The 19,253-nt window shown below is 42.9% G+C and overlaps 1 protein-coding gene across 4 annotated transcripts in view; it reads right to left on the bottom strand.

Moving 5' to 3' along the window:
• brwd3 (bromodomain and WD repeat domain containing 3) overlaps nucleotides 1-19,253 on the bottom strand; it is a 290,623-nt gene that overhangs the window by 163,798 nt on the left and 107,572 nt on the right. For 3 of the 4 annotated variants that reach the window (XM_059977491.1, XM_059977489.1, XM_059977492.1), the window contains exons 22-24: nucleotides 10,271-10,350; nucleotides 6,588-6,759; nucleotides 847-963 (exon numbers count right to left, since the gene is read on the bottom strand). In XM_059977491.1, the coding sequence (XP_059833474.1) occupies nucleotides 847-963; nucleotides 6,588-6,759; nucleotides 10,271-10,350 (369 nt within the window). The remainder of the gene's footprint in view (nucleotides 1-846; nucleotides 964-6,587; nucleotides 6,760-10,270; nucleotides 10,351-19,253) is intronic. The other variant, XM_059977490.1, reaches the window with a different exon arrangement.

Below are 19,253 nucleotides of genomic sequence, written 5' to 3' on the forward strand. Positions count from 1 at the left end.
GGTTGGTGGGAAGGGATGCGGGGGACGAATGGACAAGGGAGTCGCGTAGGGAGCAATCCCTGCGGAAAGCAGAATGTGGGGGAAGGGAAAGATGTGCTTGGTGGTGGAATCCCATTGGGAGTACAAGATTACAAGTATTCAAGATAATAAAAGGCTCAGATGGAGTAGAGAGCATCACTCTGCCCCACCAAAAATAGCTGTTCAAGATAGAGGGGGAAAGTTTAGAATAGATATCATCGGGATTGGTGGGTGCCTGGACTGCACTGCAGAGAATAGTGGTAGAGGATGATACAACGGGGACATTTAATAGACTCTTAGAAAATCACATGAATGTAAACAAAAAATGCAGGGTGGGGTTGGCGAAGGGTCAATGGCAGTGAGGGAGGAAAAGGTTAGAATGCTTGATCGTGTGGATAGTCAGAAGCTTTTTTCCCCAGGGCTGAAATAGCTAACATGAGAGGGAACAGTTTTAAGGTGCTTGGAAATAGGTACAGAGGAGATGTCAAGGGCAAGTGACATTTTTTTTATGCAGAGAGTGGTGAGTGCATGGAATAAGCTGCCAGCGACAGTGGTGGAGGCAGATACGATAGGGTTTTTTAAGAGACTCTTGGATAGATACATCTGATAGGAGATCAGAAAAATAGAGGGCCACGGGTAATCTTAGGTAATTTCTAAGTTAAGTGCATGTTCAGCACAGCATTGTGGGCTGAAAGGCCTGTATTGTGCTGTAGGTTTTCTATGTTTTCTACGACCATGGAATACTTTTAAATAGGTTGGGCACAGCATTGGACTGAAGGGCTCGTACTGTGCTGTAGTATTCTGTTTGAAAAGGACAGAATCATTCACCTCATCGCCCATTTGTGGTACAAATGGTGACCGGCGTGGAACTGTATCTCTGATCCAAGCTGGAGGAATCCATTCTTCTTCAGGCACACCTGCCAATGCAAGAAGTTCACTGGGTCTCTAGAAAAGGACAAAGTGTGTGAAAGTTTCCCTCTATTATGCAAGATATGAATGTGAAATAGGATTGGATATTAAGTAATCCATTCTATACATAAAATGAAAACAGAAACTAAAGGTTTATTTATCAATCAATTACAGGGAAAATATACTTACTATTTAAAAGCACACATCTTAATGTAAATCTGCTTAATCAATACAAAATACTGATAACATTTTAGACGAGCAGCTTTATCCTTGCTAGCAGAGATAAGAAGTGGTAAAGAAAACTTCAAGCCAAATAATGGACACAGCTTTAAATAAAGGAGAGCACAAAAGACCTATAAACACAAATAAATTAAAGTCTCCTTTTGTTGTGCTAAGTATTTTTATGTTCTATTGTAAAATATCACTTGATGTTGGGAAATATAGCACTGTACAAGTCTTAGGCACTCTAGATTTTTTTATTCATTTTGTTTCAGATGTTTATTTTTTGTCATCTGCATCAGTGTGTCAGTAGAAAAGAGCAAATTTTAAGGTTCTGCACATTCATTTTCCAAACAATTAAAATTTAGATATTTTTTTGTATTTCATTAAAGAAAGTAACATTTAAGTAATAGACCATTTTTCAAATAAAAATGAACAAACAGGTGCTATTGATCAACGACATAATGAGCTGAATGAACTAAACCGGTGGTTGGGGATCACTGAACTAAACTGATCAACTGACACAGAAACGGGTGTAGAAGGTATCAAATTGGGTGAAGGTCAACAAAACTAAAAGGTGAGGGTGTGGCAGATGTGACAGTTTAACTTTCAAATCGTGGCAAAACACAAGGTGGTCATCATGCATCAGCAAAGTCTCTTCCAAACAGAAATTTTGTAGCAGACAGGAAATTCAAGATGTACTGTCCAAGCTCTTCTGAAGAAGCACAAAGAAGTGTGCAAGGTTGAAGGCCAGAATTGCAGTGGTCAGCCACAGAAACTGGGTGCAGCAGACAAGAGATTCATCAAATTGACATCCCTTCTAAATCAGAAGATGTCCACCACTTCCATCAGCTCTGAACTCATAAAAACCACTTGAAACCAGATACACCCCTATATAGTCTGGAGAAATCTTGTCAGAAGCAGTTCTCATGGAAGAGTTGCTATTCCTCTGAAGCAGAAACAAAATTAAGAGACTCTCCTTCGTACAAAAACAAAATAAATGGGATGCTGAACAATGGCAGTAAGTGCTCTGGACTGACAGGTCAGAATTCAAATTTTTTTTACTCAAAGAAGAGTCAGCTTGTCCATAGAATAGCTGAACAGCACTACATGAATGAGTGTCTGCAGCCAACAGTGAAGCATGGCAAAGGTTCTCTGCACTTTGGGGCTGCATATCTGCAAATGGAGTTGGTGATCTAGTCATAATTAACTGAATCCTCAATGCTAAGTATAAGCAGATTCTCATCTATCACACAATACCATCAGGGAGATGTCTGATCGGTCTCAACTTCAATTTGCAGCAGGACAATGACCCCAACCACATGGCCAGGATCATAAAGAAGAACAAGGAGCTCTGCAACAGCAGTTCTGGCCTCCACAGAGCCCTGATCACAACGAAGGCTGGAGAGACAGAAGCAAGCAAGACAGCCCAAGTCTACAGAAGAACTGTGACAAGTTCTACAAGATATTTGGCACAACCTACCAGCCAACTGCCTTAAGAGAATTGATGCAGTTATTTCTTTAGCAGTTTGAAAGGGGCACGACTGCGCAAGGGCGTGGTCAGCCAGTGAGAACAGTGGGAAGTGTTTAAAAGGAAGACAGATTTACAGAGCAGGCGACGGAGTAGAGGGAGACAGAGTAGAAAGGCTTTGGCTCAATGGGGCTTCAGCGATAAAGGGTCGAGGCCAGATAGGTTATCTGTTTAAAATAAAGACAGAGTATGTGTGTGAGGCAGTTTTCTGTGCTTGGTGTCAGATGTGGGAGGTCCTAGAGACTCATGGCCTCCCGGACGACCACATCTGCACTAGGTGCGTCGAGCTGCAGCTCCTTAGAGACCGCGTTAGGGAATTAGAGCTGCAGTTCGATGACCTTCATCTGGTCAGGGAGAGTGAGGTAGTGATAGATAGAGAGGAGCTATAGGCAGGTGGTCACCCCGTGACCACAGGAGACAGAGAAGCGGGTTACAGTCAGGAGAGTACCCCAGTGGCTGTCCCCCTTAACAATAAGTATTCTTGCTTGAGTACTGTTGGGGGGATGGCCTACCTGGGGTAAGCAACAGTGGCACAGAGTCTGGGCCTGTGGCTCAGAAGGGTAGGGAAAGGAAGCAAATGACAGTAGTGATAGGGGACTATAGATAAGGAGTCAGACAGGCGATTCTGTGGACGCAGGAAAGAACGCAGATGGTAGTTTGCCTCCCAAGTGCCAGGGTCCAGGATGTTTCTGATCGCGTCCACGATATCTTGCAGTGGGAAGAAGAACAGCCAGAGATCGTGGTACATATTGGTACCAACGACATAGGTAGGAAAAGGGAGGAGGTCCTGAAAAAAGACTACAGGGAGTAAGGAAAGAAGTTGAGAAGCAAGACCTCAAAGGTAGTAATCTCCGGATTACAGCCTGTGCCACGTGACAGTGAGTATAGGAATAGAATGAGGTAGAGGACAAATGTGTTGCTGAGGGATTGGAGAAGGGGGCAGGGATTCAGATTTCTGGATCAATGGGACTTCTCCTGGGGCAAGTGCACAAAAAAGTCTGGTTGCACTTGAATCTGAGGGGTACCAATATCCTGGAGGGAAGGTTTGCTAAGGCTATTAGGAAGAGTTTAAACTAGAAGTTTGGAGACAGTGCAAAAGGGAGGACAGGCAGGTGATACGAGAAGGGAAGCTCTCAGTCCGATGGTTTGAGATGCGTCTATTTTAATACAAGGAGTATCATGAATAAAGCAGATGAGCTTAGAGCGCGGATCAGCACTTGGAGCTATGATGTTGTGGCCATTACAGAGAATTGGATGGTGCAGGGGCAGGAATGGCTACTTCAAGTGCCAGGATTAGATGTTTCAGAAAGGATAGGGAGGGAGGCAAAAGAGATGGGGACGTGGCACTGTTGATCAGAGATAGCATCATATATAGCAGAGATAGCAGAAAAGGAGTGAGTCATAAAAGGGTTGTCTACGGAGTCTCTGTGAGTGAAAGTTAGGAATAGGAAGGGGTCAATAACTCTACTGGGTGTTTTTTTTATAGACCACCCAATAGTAACAAGTACATCAAGAAGCAGATAGGGAGACAGAAAGAAGTACAGTCAGCCCTCCTTATCCACGGGGGATTGGTTCTGAGACCCCCACGGATACCAAATATCGCGTATGCTCAAGTCCCTTATTTAACCTGAATCAGTGCGGTGGTCTTTAGGACACAGCGGAACCCTGGACTTTATTTAACATGTTCAGAGCAGTGGGCACTAGGACCCAACATAGCTCTGAATCCGCGGTGTTTCTGTTCACGAAAATAATCACGATCATAATTGAAAATAAGGTGGAAGTAACAAAGCGATTGGAAAGAGGTGAAACACCATCTGTCATTGGAAAAGCATTAGGCTACAGATGGTCAACCATCGGAACAATTTTGAGGGAGCATTTGAAAGGCCCTGCCCCGATGAAAGCTACGATTATTACTAAGCAGCACAGTGGTTTAATTATTGAAATACATATGTTTCTTAAGTGTTTTATATGCACAGAAAGGTAAAATATGTACTATATACTAAGAAAAACATTTGACTAACTGACGCTAAATAATACCGGATGTACCTGTTCTGACTTCAAATCCGACTTAAAGACAGACTCAGGAATGGAACTCATTCATAACCCGGGGACTGCCTGTACTTTTAAGTCATTTCTAGATTACTTATAATACCTAATACAATGTAAACAGTTATTATACTGTATTGTTTAGGGAATAATGACAAGAAAAGATAGTCTGTACATGCTCAAACAATGAGTGCTGGAGAGAGAACTTCCGGGTTTTCCCAATCCGCGGTTGGTTGAATCCGTGCATGCGGAATCCGCGGATAAGGAGGGCCAACTGTAATAATAACAGGGTTGCTGTGGTGGGAAGTTTTAATTTCCCAAATATTGATTGGCAGCTCCCTAGAGTGAGGGATTTAGATGGGTGGAGTTTGTTAGACGTGCTCAGGAAGGTTTCTCAACACAATATGTAGATAAGCCTACAAGAGAAGAGGCTGTACTTGATCTGGTATTGGGAAATGAACCTGGTCAGGTGTTTGGTCCCTCAGTGAGATAGCATTTTGGAGATGGTGATCACAATACTATCTCCTTTACCATAGCATTGGAGAGGGACAAGAACACACAAGTTAGGGAAATGCTTATTTGGAATAAGGGGAACAATGAGGCTATCAGGCAGGAACTTGGAAGCATAAATTGGAAACATGTTTTTAGGGAAATGTACCGAAGAAATGTGACAAATGTTCAGGTTATATTTGTGTGGGGTTCTGAGTAGGTACATTGCAATGAGACATGGAAAGGATGGTAGGGTACAAGATCCCTGATGCACAAAGGCTGTTGTAAATCCAGTCAAGAAGAAGGTACAGAGGAGAGGTCAGGGGTAAGTTTTTTTTTACGTAGAGTGGAGAGTGCGTGGAATGGGCTGCCAGCCACAGTGGTGGCGGCGGAAATGATAGGGTCTTTTAAGAGACTCCTGGATGGGTACATGGAACTTAAAAAAATAGAGGGCTATAGGTAAACCCTAGTTCTAAGGTAGGGACGTGTTCGGCACAGCTTTGTGGGCCAAAGAGCCTGTATTGTGCTGTGTGTTTTCTATGTTTCTAAATGCAACAAATACTGTTTATATTTTTTTACACTTTATAGTAAGTTTTTTGATATTTACAAACTTTACATTATTTTTGATAGCATGTTCACTTTACAGAATTTTTTAACACGTGCTGAAGACTTTTTATCAACAGGGAAAAAGGTTATTATTATCTCAACATAAATTCTTCAGAAGCTATAAAAAGTTAAGAGGTAATTTTCTGAATTTGTGCTGGATGATTGCTCATGTTTAGAACATTAACCAAATGCTCTTGACAATAAGATTACTGCATCATTTGCTTAAACAATGATTTAGCTCAAAACAATCTTGTTAAAATTGCTATTTTGATCCCTGTTTTATACTAGGTCTATTCTAATTGGACAAAGGACAGTTTTTCAAATATTCACACTAATTCACTGCACAACAGAATACACACTTCCATTTAAAGATCTTGTTCATTGTGATCCTGATCAATGGGCAGGATATATAGAAAGAATTAACCTTGCTATAAACTTGATTTACTTACAATTGATCCACTGAGCTGTCTAGTTAAAAATATCACTTCAAGCAATTTATCATTAGATTTACTATATCTTAAAGACATTCATTTATGATTCTGTCAGTCCAACTGAAAACACACTATTCAGTAGTAAAAGCTGAATATGGAACTTGCTGTTTAAACAATTAGCTTTCAATCTAATTTCCAAGTGGGTTAATTAAATTATAAATATATGCTGACTTAAAGGAGTTATCTGCTGTACTCTAGAATATACTTTATATCCATAATACAACATCAATACAAAAATTCTTCTGAGTAAGCCAGGTAGAAATTGTCAGAAAAGTTACCTTTTGTTTGGACTGTTTGGATTTCTTACGTTTTGCAGGCAATCTTTCATCCATTTTTTCATTTTCAGAGCTGCTACTGTTGTGCCTTACTATTTGCCTCATCTGTCGCTTGGGTGGCCGCAAGTTAATGCCTGCGTCTGCTGTCCAATCTGAATACTCGCTTGAGGAATCACTAGATTGTGAATGTTAAGAAAAACAAAATAAGATTCCCAGTCCGACTCAAAATTCCTACTCCAACTTCTGGACGTAACACTACTCACATGGATGGCTAGGCTTTAAAAGTTTTGACAGCTGTACACCTGCTCAGACTTATAAAGGTCCACAATGGATATAGGTGTAAGCCACTTGGCTTTCTTGCATTATTCATATTTTTGCATTATCCACAGAGATATCACCATTACCCACGACAGTTAACTGTAGTCTTATTTCAAACATCAAGTCTGGGACAACAGCAAGAATGGCAATGTAGACAATTCCAAGTGAATTCATGAAATATGCTTTGAGCACTGGAAATAAATTAGACTGACCTGAACTACAACACCCTTCTTCACCAGTGGTCATCTAATAATCACCCCAGACAGATTTAGCCCCCAACTCCCCTAAGCTTTTACAGCAGATACCAGTACAATTAATAATCTCCACTTGTCTGGACTGTAAACCACAATCCAAAACAAATTAAACTGCTTCATGATTAACATTTCATTCATCACCAGGGCTGGAGTGCATGTCAATGACAAAATGCAGTGCAGCATCTGACTAGGCTTCTTCCACAGCACCTCACAAACTTGTGCCCTTACACACCAACTTCAAAGCAAAAACAGCCAAGAACAATAACACGCAGAAACTTCTTTGAGTGTGAAACATACCTTTTATAGTTTCAAGGTCAAATTCTTAAAACCACTTTTCTCCCCTCCACATCATTTTACTGAACTCTCAACCCACTGCTTACATCAGGTCAACTTACACTAGGATCAGGGAATCCAGAATAAGCATTAAATGGATTTCCATCAGGTGCTCTGGTTTCCTCCCATGTTCTAAAGATGTATGATGAATGTTAGGGAGTCATGGGCAGGCTTTGTTGGCACTGGAAGCATGGCGATACTTGCGAGCAACCCAGCACAATCCTCGCAGATTTGATTTGATGCAAGATGATGTATTTCAAAATTCAAAAAGTTAACAAAATTTGTTATCAGAGTACATACATATCACCATGTATAACCCTGAGATTCTTTTTCTGCAAGCATACTCAGCAAATTTATAGAACAGTAACTATAAACTGTAAACACCAGGAATGTTTAACTGTAAACAAATTGCTCAAATACAGATACAAATAAACAGCAATAAATAACAAGCATGAAATAACAATATAACAAAGCCCTTAAATGTGTATACCTATCCCCTTTTGTTCAAGAGCCTGTTGATTTCAGGGGTAATAACTGTTCTTCAACCTGGTGGTGCGAGTCCTGAGGCTTCTATACCTTCTACCTGAAGGCAACAGCGAGAAAAGAGCGTGGTCTGGGTGGTGAAGATCTTTGATGATGGATGCTGCTTTCTTACAGCAACCCTCCAGGTTGGGAGGGTTTTTAACCCCTGAAGTACTAAGCCAAATCCACTACTTTTGTAGGATTTTCCACTCAATGGCATTGGTGTTCCCATACCAGGCCGTAATACAGCCAGTCAGCACACTTTCCACCACACATCTATAGAAGTTTGCCAAGGTTTCGATGACATGCCAAACCTCTGCAGATTCCTGGGGAAGTAGGGGTGCTACCATACTTTCTTTGCAATAATATTTAAATGATGGGTCCAAGACAGGTCCTCTGAGATAGTGACACCCAGGAAATTAAAGTTACTGACCCTCTCCACCTCTGATCCTCAGATGATTACTGGCTCATGGGCCTCTGGTTTCCCTCTCCTGAAATCTACAATCAGTTCCTTGGTCTTATTAACATTGAGTTAAGCCAAGATTTACTCAGCCAAGTTTTCAATCTCCCTCTTATATGCTGATTCATCACACCTTTTCATACAGCCCACAAAGGTGGTGTCATCAGCAAGCTTTTAAATGGTATTGGCACTGTGCTTAGCTACACAGTAAAAGGCATAAAACAAGTAGAGCTATGTACACATTCCTGCGGAGACTGTAGAGGAAATGTTTTTGCCAATCTGAACTGACTGGGATCTACAAGTGACAAAATCCAGTATGCAATTGCACAAGGGCCAGGTCTTGGAGTTTATTGATTTGTTCTGAGGGTATGATGGTGTTAAATGCTGAGCTGTAATCAATAATCAACAGCCTGATGTATGCATGGTTGCTGTCCAGAGTTCAAAAGTTGTGTGAAGAGCGATGGAAGCATCTGTTGTAGACCTGTTGCTTTGGTAGGCAAATTGGAGCAGATCCAATTTGCCATTCAGACAGGAGCTGATGCAGTATGCTTCAACACCAGTCTCTGAAAACATTTCATCACTGTGGATATAAGTGCCACTGTCCGACAGTCATTTCAACAGGTCACCACGCTCTTCTTGGGCACTGGTACGATTAAAACCTGCCTAAAGCAGGTGGGTAGCACAAACTACTGGAGTGAGAGGTTGAAGTTATCTGTGGATATACCAGCCAGATGATGGCTTTCCTTGGATTCGCTCTCTTGAAGGCAACCCACCTTTCCTGCCGTGTTTTCGGCCATGCCCACGGCGTTGACCCTTAAAGACGCTGCACTAACTGCTCCACATTTAACCTTCACCATGAGATCTGAAGATCATTGATGTAGTTTTATAATCATTTGTTAAGAGGAAATTTACATGATGCAGATTGCAGCAGAGGCATTTCAAAACGAGTATATTTAAGAGGAAAACTGGTACAATGACCAGGACCCAGACCCCACTTGGAGTACTGTGCTCAGTTCTGATCACCTCACTACAGGAAGGATGTGGAAGCCATAGAAAGGGTGCAGAAGAGACTTAAAAGGATGTTGCCTGGATTCAGGAGCATATCTTATGAGAATAGGTTGAGTGAACTCGGCTTTTTCTCCTTGGAGAAGGAGGATGACAGGTTACCTGATGGAGGTGTACAAGATGATGAGGGGTATTCAGTGGATAGTCAGAGGCTTTTTCCCCAGGGCTGAAATTGTTGTCACAAGAGGACACAGGTTTAAGGTGCTGGGCAGAAGGTACAGAGGAGATGCCAGGAGTAAGTTTTTTAACTCACAGAGTGGCAACTGCATGGAATGGGCTGCCGGCAACGATGGTGGAGGCAGATATGATAGGGTCTTTTAAGAGGCTTTTAGATAGGTACATGGAGCTTAGTAAAATAGAGGGCTATAGGTAAGCCTAGTAATTTCTAAGGTAGGGACATGTTTGGCACAACTTTGTGGGCCGAAGGGCCTGTACTGTGCTGTAAGTTTTCTATGTTTCCATGTTTCTAATTTCCCACTGGCCGCAGAATGTCACAAATGTTCACCACAGCGCCATCTTGTACCTCACTGTATGTTCAACATACATGTGACAAATAAAGCTAATATATAAATGACTTGCCTTGCTAACAATATTCATAACGTAACCCAGGGAAGAATTAGTCACTTGAATTAAGTACTAGAGGGCTAGTATTTGCCAAATTCCCAAACAGGGTTGAGTATTTCTGAAGATTGGGAGTTCTACAAATGGGTGAGAATTGTGCTGAAGTTGCCTACCTGGAACTGCTTTCACTCTGCCACTCTTCTTCAGCCTCTTCAGATGTTCCATCACTTCCATCTACCGTTTCCATTTCCTGCTTTGATACCAGAAGTGTAGTATTAAAAAAAGAATTTGCAACCTGCCATCTCATCAGATGCTACATCACTCTTCTGTAGAACTTAAGTGATGGGAATTGAGAATTCTCAAGATGAACAGCTTTCAAGTTGTAAGGTTAATCATGTGGTCATGAAAACAACTTTGGAACAAATTTTTAGATGTTAATTGGCTAAAGGGCCACAATCTACAGTTTTCTGTAAGTGTCAACACAGGTTGATAGCGTGGTGAAGAAGCTTGCCTTCATTGACCAGGGCATAGAATGCAAGAGTAGTAATGTTGTGTTTCAACTTCACAAAATACTAGTCAGTCCACACTTGGAGCACTGTGAATTCTTTGTTGTCGTACAACAAGAAGGATGTGAATGTGCTGGAGAACACAAGGTTCATTAGGATATTGACAGGATTGGAGGACTTTAGTTATGATGAAGCATTGGATAGGCTGGGTTTTCTCCCCTGGAGCTACAGAAACTAAAGGATGACCTGGCAGATGTGCATAAGATTATGAGAGGCATGAGTAGAATAAGAGAGTAGGAATCTTTTTTCCATGGTCGGGGTATCAGAAACAAGAGCAAGGAGCTTTTAAAAGTAACATCCTAGGAAAGATTTCACAGGTAATATAATGGTCTTTCTGTAGAAGCACTGCTAATGTAATGGTCTTTCTATATGGTTAGAGTTAATGGGTGCTTTGAAATGTGAACTGTCCAATGAGGGGAGTGTGTTTTCGTGCTGTGAGCCTGACACCAAGGTGACCTGCGTCCTTTGTTCGACAGGAGATGGAAAGAGAAGATGCCAGAACGAGAGGTCGTAGACACCAGAAAGGAGAAAACTTGGTGGGGCCAGGAATCGACAAAGCCCAGGGAAATCAATGGAGGATCGGCGAAAGGGAAACCGTAAGCTCCAATGTGCACATTAGACTGTTTCATTAAAATGGGTCCTTTTTGTTTTTCTTTACAAACCCTTTAGTCAAATTAGAATTATATAGCTAAATTATTCAATTGTATATGGTGTACTGTCTGTTATTTCATGGTACTAATTTGTAACAGGGTAACAAATCATGCAGCATCCATACAAACGGAAGGTTTTGCACCTCAATTTCACACGTTTGGTGAGGCCAGAGATTGTCTTCCCTAGAATTACACAGCCAACAGAACCTGAGGGTTACACAAGCAAGGAGTTTTATAAAGTATCTTAGGATACAGACTGTATAATAGTAGGAACACTGTGCCACAAGAGGTGGTGAAACCTGATACAATCCTTAAGACAGGAACTTAACTAGGCAAGGTAAATAAAGATATTGCCCTAATGAAGGAATAAAGAATGTGTGGAGAATGTTAAAGGTCAGCATGGATATGGGCGGGAGGACTCATTTCTGTGTTGTATAGCTAGGGCAAATGATCAGAATAATTGTGAGTTAAGGAAGCATTGAAAGTGGGAAAGGATTAGTGGGAAGGTGGTGGAAGTTGAGTGGTTGTTTATAGATCGAAACTCCAGAGTGCCATTCAATTAACACACACTTATGCTTGATAGCTTCACACTGGAAATCAACTTCATTGTCATACTTGGCTTCAGTCATGAGGGTGGCCCTGGATTGTGTTATGGATACAATTCAATGTTTGCTGAGGAATCCTGAATGCATCCAGACCCTGCTGAACCAAAGTCTGCTCTGCCCAAACTGTCTTCATTTCCCTTCAGCTTCCAGAGGCCAAGAAAAGCCCAAATGACTAATAAAAAATCTGTAAAGCAGATTCTCAGCCTGCTTAAAATTCTTAAATTGTTGAACTAATTAGCAGAGGGATGGGAACCAGAGTGACAGCACTCAGGATAGGACAGATGGTAAAAAACAATAGTGTGCAGTCAGACTGTCAGGAAGAACAAGTAGATAGTAGGACAAAACTGCAGCTTGCAGGGTGAGTAATCAATGCATTAGTAACAAATACAGTACTCAAATTGTTAGATATCAATGTACAGAGTATAAGAAATAAGGTGGATGATCTTGTTGCACTTTTACAGACTATCGGGCATGATGTTATGACCAACAATGAATCATGGATGAAGGATGGTTGTAGTTGAGAGCTAAACATTCAAGGTTAACCATTGTATCAGAGGGGTAGGAAGGTAGGCAGATGGGATGGCGTGGCTCTGCTAGTAAAAAATTGCATCAAATCAGTAGAAAGATGTGACATAGGATCAGAAGACGTTAGATCCATGTGGGCTGAGTTAAAAAACTACAAGGGTAAAAGGACCCTGATGGCAGCTATATGGAGGCGTCACTACAGTCGCTAGGATGTGGACTACAGATTACTAGAGAAATAGAAAAGGCATGTTATATTAGTCATGGGAGATTTTAACGTGGATGTGGGAGACTGGGAAAATCAGGTTGATAATGGATCACAAGAGAGAGAATATGTTGAATGCTTATGAGATGGCTTTTTAGAGCAGCGTGTTGTTGAGCCTACTAGGGGATCAGCTATTCTGGATTGAGTGCTATGCAACAAATCAGAGGTGATCAGGGAGCTTATGGTAAAGGAACCCTTAGTGATCGCAAGTTCAACCTGAAATCTAACAGGGAGAAAGTAGAGTCTAACGTAGCAGAATTTCAGTGAAGTAAAGAAAATTACAGTGAGAGAGGAGTTGGCCAAAGTAAATTGGAAGGGGATGACACCAGGAATGACGGCAGAGCAGAAATGGCTTGAGTATCTCAGAAAAATGAGGAAGATGTAGGATAGATGTATTCCAAAAACAAAAATATTCAAACCACAAAAAACTACTACTGTGGCTGACAAGGGAAGACAAGGCTAATGTAAAAGCAAAAGAGGAACACTAGAAAATGAGGCCAGAAAAATAATAATGAAGGCCAAGGAGATGGCAGATGAACAGAATGAGTATTTTGCACCAGTCCTCACTGTGGAAGACACTAGCAGTGTGCAAGATGTTGACAAGTGTGAGGGAAATGAGTGCAGTTACTATTCCAAGGGAAAAGGTTGCTCAAAAAGCTGAAACACCTAAAGGTGCCTAAGTCACTCAGACTAGTGAACTGCACCCAAGGGTTCTGAATGTGGTAGCGGTAGAGATTGTAGAGGCATTAGTAATGATCTTTCAAAAATCGTTGGACTTTGGCATGCTGCCACAGGACTGGAAAATTGCAAATTTCATGTCACTCTAAGAAAGGCAGCAAAGAGGAAACTAGGAGTCAATTGTTAAGGATGAGATCATGGAGTACGTGGTGACACACGACAAGATAGGACAAAGTCAGCATGGTTTCTTTAAGGGATAATCTTGCCTGACAAAGCTGTTGAAATTCTTTTGAGGAGATTACAAGTAGGATAGATAAAGGAGATGCAGTGGATGTTGTATATTTGGATTTTCAGAAGGTCTTTGACGAGGTGGCACACATTAGGCTTCTTACCAAGTTACATGGAATTACAGGAAATTTACTAACACGGTTAGAGCATTAGCTGATTGGTAGGAGACAGAGTGGAAATTAAAGGATCCTTTTCTGGTTGGCTACCAGTGACTAGTGGTGTTCCACAGGGGTCATTGTTGGGACCACTTCTTTTTATGTTGCATATCAGTGATTTAGATGATGGAATGGATAGCTTCGTTGACAAGTTGGCAAATGATATGAAGATTGTTGAGGAGCAGGTAGTGAGAAAATAGGTAGACTGCAGAAGAGAATGGGCAAGAAAGTAGCCAATGAAATACAATGTTGGAAAATGCATGATCATGCACTTTTGGAGTAGAAATAAATGTGCAGACTATTTTCTAAACAGGGAGAAAATCCAAAAATCTGAGATGCAACGGGACTTGGGAGTCGTTGTGCAGAACACCCTAAAGGTTAACTTGCAGGTGGAGTCAGTGGTGAGGAAGGCAAATGCAATGTCTAGAGGTCTAGAACACAAGAGCATGGATATGATACTAAGGCTTTATAAGGTGAGGCCTCACGTTGAGTATTGTGAACAGTTTTGGGCTCCTTATCTAAAAGATATGCTGACATTGGAGAGGGTTCAGAGGAGATTCATAAGGATGATTCTGGGAATGAAAGAATTATCATATGAAGAACATTTGAGAGCTCTGGGTTTGTACTCACTGGAATTTAGGATTGGGGTGGGGGAATCTTAACTGAAACCTTTTGAATGTTGAAAGGCCTAGACAGAGATGTTTCCTATGGTGGGGAAGTCTAGGCCAAGAAGGCACAGCCTCAGGATAGAGTGCATCCTTTTAAAACATAGATGCAGAGGAATTTCTTTAGCCAGTGGGTGGTGTATTTGTAGAATTTATTACCACAGGCAGCTGTGGAGGCCAGGTCTTTGGGTGTACTTAAGACAGAGACAGATAGGTACTTGATTGGCCACAGCAACAAAGGTTACAAGGCAAAGGCCAGGGAGTGAGGCTGAGGAAGGAAAAAAAAAGGATCAGTCAAGATTGAATGGCGGAGCTGACTCAATAGGCCAAATGGCCTAATTCTGCTCCTACGACTTATGGTTAACTTGCCTCCTGGGAACTGGGTTACTGTTCACCTGAAGTGCTCCCTCCACTAAACATTAAAATAGATGAATGGTAGGTTTTGCATTGAAATTTTAAAACCTAACCTAATTCATTTGGATGATGAAATTTAGCTTTCTATTCCAAGGTACTTTAATTATCACTCAGCATGAATATGTTAATATACTGGACATACTGGTGAAGTTGAAACCTTCAGAAATGGCTTTAAGAGACAGTAGCGCCAATGACACAACTGTCTGAAGAGTTTCAATAAAAATACAATTATCTGTTATTAGTTTAGAAGGAAATATCAAGTAGCACCACTAGACTTAATTGACTTCTTTTTGATTTATAATTTAGTCTAGTCTCCAGACCACAATGTTTTCATTTCAGGATGATTTAAAACTTGAAATATAGTTTGCAATGAAGATGATAGCTGCAAATTTCAGAAAGACAGAATTGTGAAATGGTCAAGCCTAACAGATGAAATTTAATACAGTGATTTGCAAAGTGACTATTTTTGGAAGGAAGAATAAAAATCAGTCATACAAAGTAAAAGCACCACCATAAAAAAATGCAGTAGAAGTGAAAACCGGGGACACTGAAATACAAATGTTGAATATTGCAGGAAAAGTTGATAAGCTTGATAAGAACTGTAACACCTGCCCAACAGACTGGTATATGTCTAGGGGAAGAACTCCAGCCACTCTCCAACCCCACCTCCCGTATACGCAGGTGCTGTGGAAAACAAGTTAATGCAGTGACACACACACAATATCAAACTCACACCAGATACTGTTATAGAATATACTTTAAAAATTTTACTTGAACTAAAAGGTTACTAACAATACAGTATATATGACTGAAAAGAAAATAAAATAAAAGAGCGCCAAAACTTATCAGAGTTCAGTCAGTTTAGTGCACATCATTGGAGCTCATCCATCAAACCACTTGACCCCTCGTTGCTTTCCGCCGACCTCCACGTCCTTGCACCTGGGACCACCCTGGTGGTCGAACGAGCAGTGCTGCACATGTTCACCTTCCTCGGCGTCTTCTTCCCGACTCCCTCAAAAGACCGCGAAAACCCCCCAGCTCCCAGCCCCACAAGACAAAATAACATTCCCCCATTGGTTAACAAATGAATACAATCCTGATATCAGCAAGTCTAAAGCTAAACAACTGCGAGAGAAAGCACTATCATAACAAAGAAGCATTCCTACTCTTAACAAAACAAAGAAGCCATTATAACATACACAGTACATTGTACAGAACTAAAAGCATTTGTAATTTGTTTAAATAATGGGAGCAGAGTACAAAAGCAGTGTAAAGATCACAGTTGTGTCCATTTCCAGACAGCAATTAAGGAAGAATGTCAAAGCTTTGGAGAAGGATCTCAGTTATAGAGCCAAAAAAGGAGCTGTTTGCTGAAGAGCAGTTTGAGAGACAAGTTAAATAAACATTTTGAGAAGCAATACACATAAAATGCTGGTGGAACACAGCAGTCCAGGCAGCATCTATAGGAAGAAGCACTGTCGCAGTTTCGGGCCGAGATGTTGACAGTGCTGACAAAGGGTCCCAGCCCGAAACATCGATAGTGCTTCTTCCTATAGATGCCGCCTGGCCTGCTGTTTTCCACCAGCATTTTGTGTGTGTTGTTTGAATTTTCAGCATCTGCAGATTTCCTCGTGTTTGCATTTTGAGAAGCAGTCTGATTAGGGACAGTCAGCATAGCTTTGTGAGGGGCAGGTCACACCTCACGGGCCTGATTGAATTCTTTGAGGAACTGAAAAAAGCAAATTAATGAGGGTAGAGCAGAAAACGTGATGTATATCGATTTTAAAAAGGCATTTCACAAGCTTCCCCATGGTAGGCTCATTCAGAAAGTCAGGGGGCATAGGATTCAGGGAAACTTGACTGCCTGGATACAGAATTACTTGCCCACAGAAGGCATACAGGGATGAAGACGGAGTGTATTCTACCTGGAGGTCAGTGAACAGTAGTGCTCCATAGGAATCTGATCTGGGACCCCTGCTCCTTATGATTTATAAATGAATTATAAATTATTTGGATGAAGAAATGGATGGGTGGGTAAGCAAGTTTGCAGATGACACAAAGGTGGATAGTGTAGATGGTTACAATGGGACATTGTTATGATGCAAATCTGGACTGAGAAGTGGCAAATTAAGTTCACTCTGGAAAAGTATGAAGTCATACACTTTGGAAGACCAAACGGAGGCAGATACAGGGTAAGTGGCAGGATTCTGAGCAGTGTGCAGGAACATTGGTGTCCGTGTCCAAAGATCCCACAACATTGTCACGCAAGTTGACAAGGTGGTTAGAAAGGTGGCATTCATTAGACGAGAGACAGAGTTCAAGAGCAGCTCGGTAAAACTCTGGTTAGACCACACTTGGAATATTGCATTCATTTCTGGCTGCCTTATTATAGAGAGGAAACGGAAGCTTCAGAGAGCGCAGAAGCTAAATTTCAGGATGCTGCCTGGATTCAAGAGCATATCTACAAGGAGAGGTTAAGTGAGCTAAGGCTTTTCTCTTTGAAGCAAAGTACCAGAGGTGAATAATATGAGGTATACCCGATGATGAGGCATAAATATAGTGGATAGCCAGGTATTTTTGCAGGGTGGAAATGGCTAATACAAAGTTTAAGGCAAGTTTAAGGTGGTTGAAGGGATCTGTGAGTTGGGGGGGGGGGGGGGGGGGGGCAGCCGGATGTCAGAGGTAAGTTCTTCATACACAAAGAGTGGTAGGTGTGTGGGATGTACTGCTTGGGTGAGGGAAGAGGCAAGATTCATTAGGGACATTTAAGGAATAGGTAACAGGATTTCCACATGGAAATGAAGCATTGTAGCGGTCTGCTACACGCAGCGCTAAAATAACGACATGGAGTCGGTAAACTGCAGTTATAGAAGATTTTATTCCAACTTCACAGCCTTGCTTTAAAGCCTCCCTGATCCTGCTCTCCCCGGGCGCAGATGCTCTAGGGGGCACGTACTCACAATCCTGCACAGGCTTTTCCCTTTGTTGGTGAAGCAGACCTGGCGCCCTTTTGGACTGGCCTTTGTGCCGGCGCGCTGGCTACTTGTGAGCCGGTTCGAGTGCACTAGGAAGTGGGTTGCCACATAACCCCCCCCCCAGAACCGGCGATACACCTCCCAATGTCCACAGTCTGGGCCAGACCTTGTTTAGGAGGTCGGCCTCTGCGCGTCAGTGCCGGAAACTCAACCGGTTGCGCCACGTCCACATGGGCCGGTTTGAGTCGGTCCACCGTGAAAACCTCCTCTCTCCCCCCCAACGTCCAGCACGAATGTGGACCCGTTGTTCCTGAGCACCGAAAACGGTCCCTCGTAGGGCCATTGCAGTGGTGGCCGATGCCCGCCCCTTCGTACAAACACAAACTTACAGTTCTGCAGGTCTTGGGGTACGCAGGTAGGGTTCTGCCCATGCTGCGAAGTGGGTATGGGGGCCAGGTCACCGAGCCTCTCGAGTAGTCTGCCCAGGACTGCTGCGGGTTCTTCCTCTTGCCTCCTTGGGGCTGGTATGAACTCTCCTGGGATGACCAGAGGTGTGCCGTACACCAACTCAGCCGACGAGGCGTGCAGATCCTCGTTGGGCGCTGTGCGGATGCCAAGCAGGGCCCAGGGAAGCTCGTCCACCCAGTAAGCTCCTCTCAGGTGGACCATGAGAGCCGACTTTAGGTGACGGTGGAAACGCTCCACCAGGCCATTCGACTGTGGGTTGTAGGCAGTGGTGTGGTGCAGCTGTGTCCCCAAAAGGCTGGCCATAGCTGACCACAGGCTGGAGGTGAACTGGGCGCCTCTGTCGAAGGTAATGTGGGTCGGTACACCAAAGCGGGACACCTAGGTGGCGATCAGTGCCCGGGCGCTAGATTCAGAGGTAGTGCCGGTGAGCGGGATCGCCTCTCGCCATCTTGTGAACCTGTCCACGATAGTCAGGAGGAGCCACACTCCACACGACACTGGCAGGGGGCCCACGATATCCACATGAACGTGGTCGAAACGCCGGTGGGTGGGGTGGAAATGCTGCGGCAGAGCTTTGGTGTGCCGCTGCACCTTGGCCATCTGGCAGTGCATGCACGTTCTGGCCCATTCACTGACCTGCTTGCGGAGTCCATGCCAAACGAACCTGCTGGAGACTATCCGGATGGTTGTCCTGATGGAGGGGTGCGCTAAGTTATGAATGGAGTCGAAAACACGTCGCCGCCAAGGTGCTGGGACGACGGGACGGGGCTGGCCGGTGGCAACATCACAGAGTAGGGTCCACTCACCTGGGCCTACAGGGAGGTCCTGGAGCTGCAAACCGGAGACTGCGGTTCTGTAACTCGGGATCTCCTCGTCTGCCTGCTGCGCCTCTGCCAGCGCCTCAA

The sequence above is a fragment of the Hypanus sabinus genome, chromosome 8 (genome assembly GCF_030144855.1).
Source record: "Hypanus sabinus isolate sHypSab1 chromosome 8, sHypSab1.hap1, whole genome shotgun sequence".
Classification (NCBI taxonomy): domain Eukaryota; kingdom Metazoa; phylum Chordata; class Chondrichthyes; order Myliobatiformes; family Dasyatidae; genus Hypanus; species Hypanus sabinus.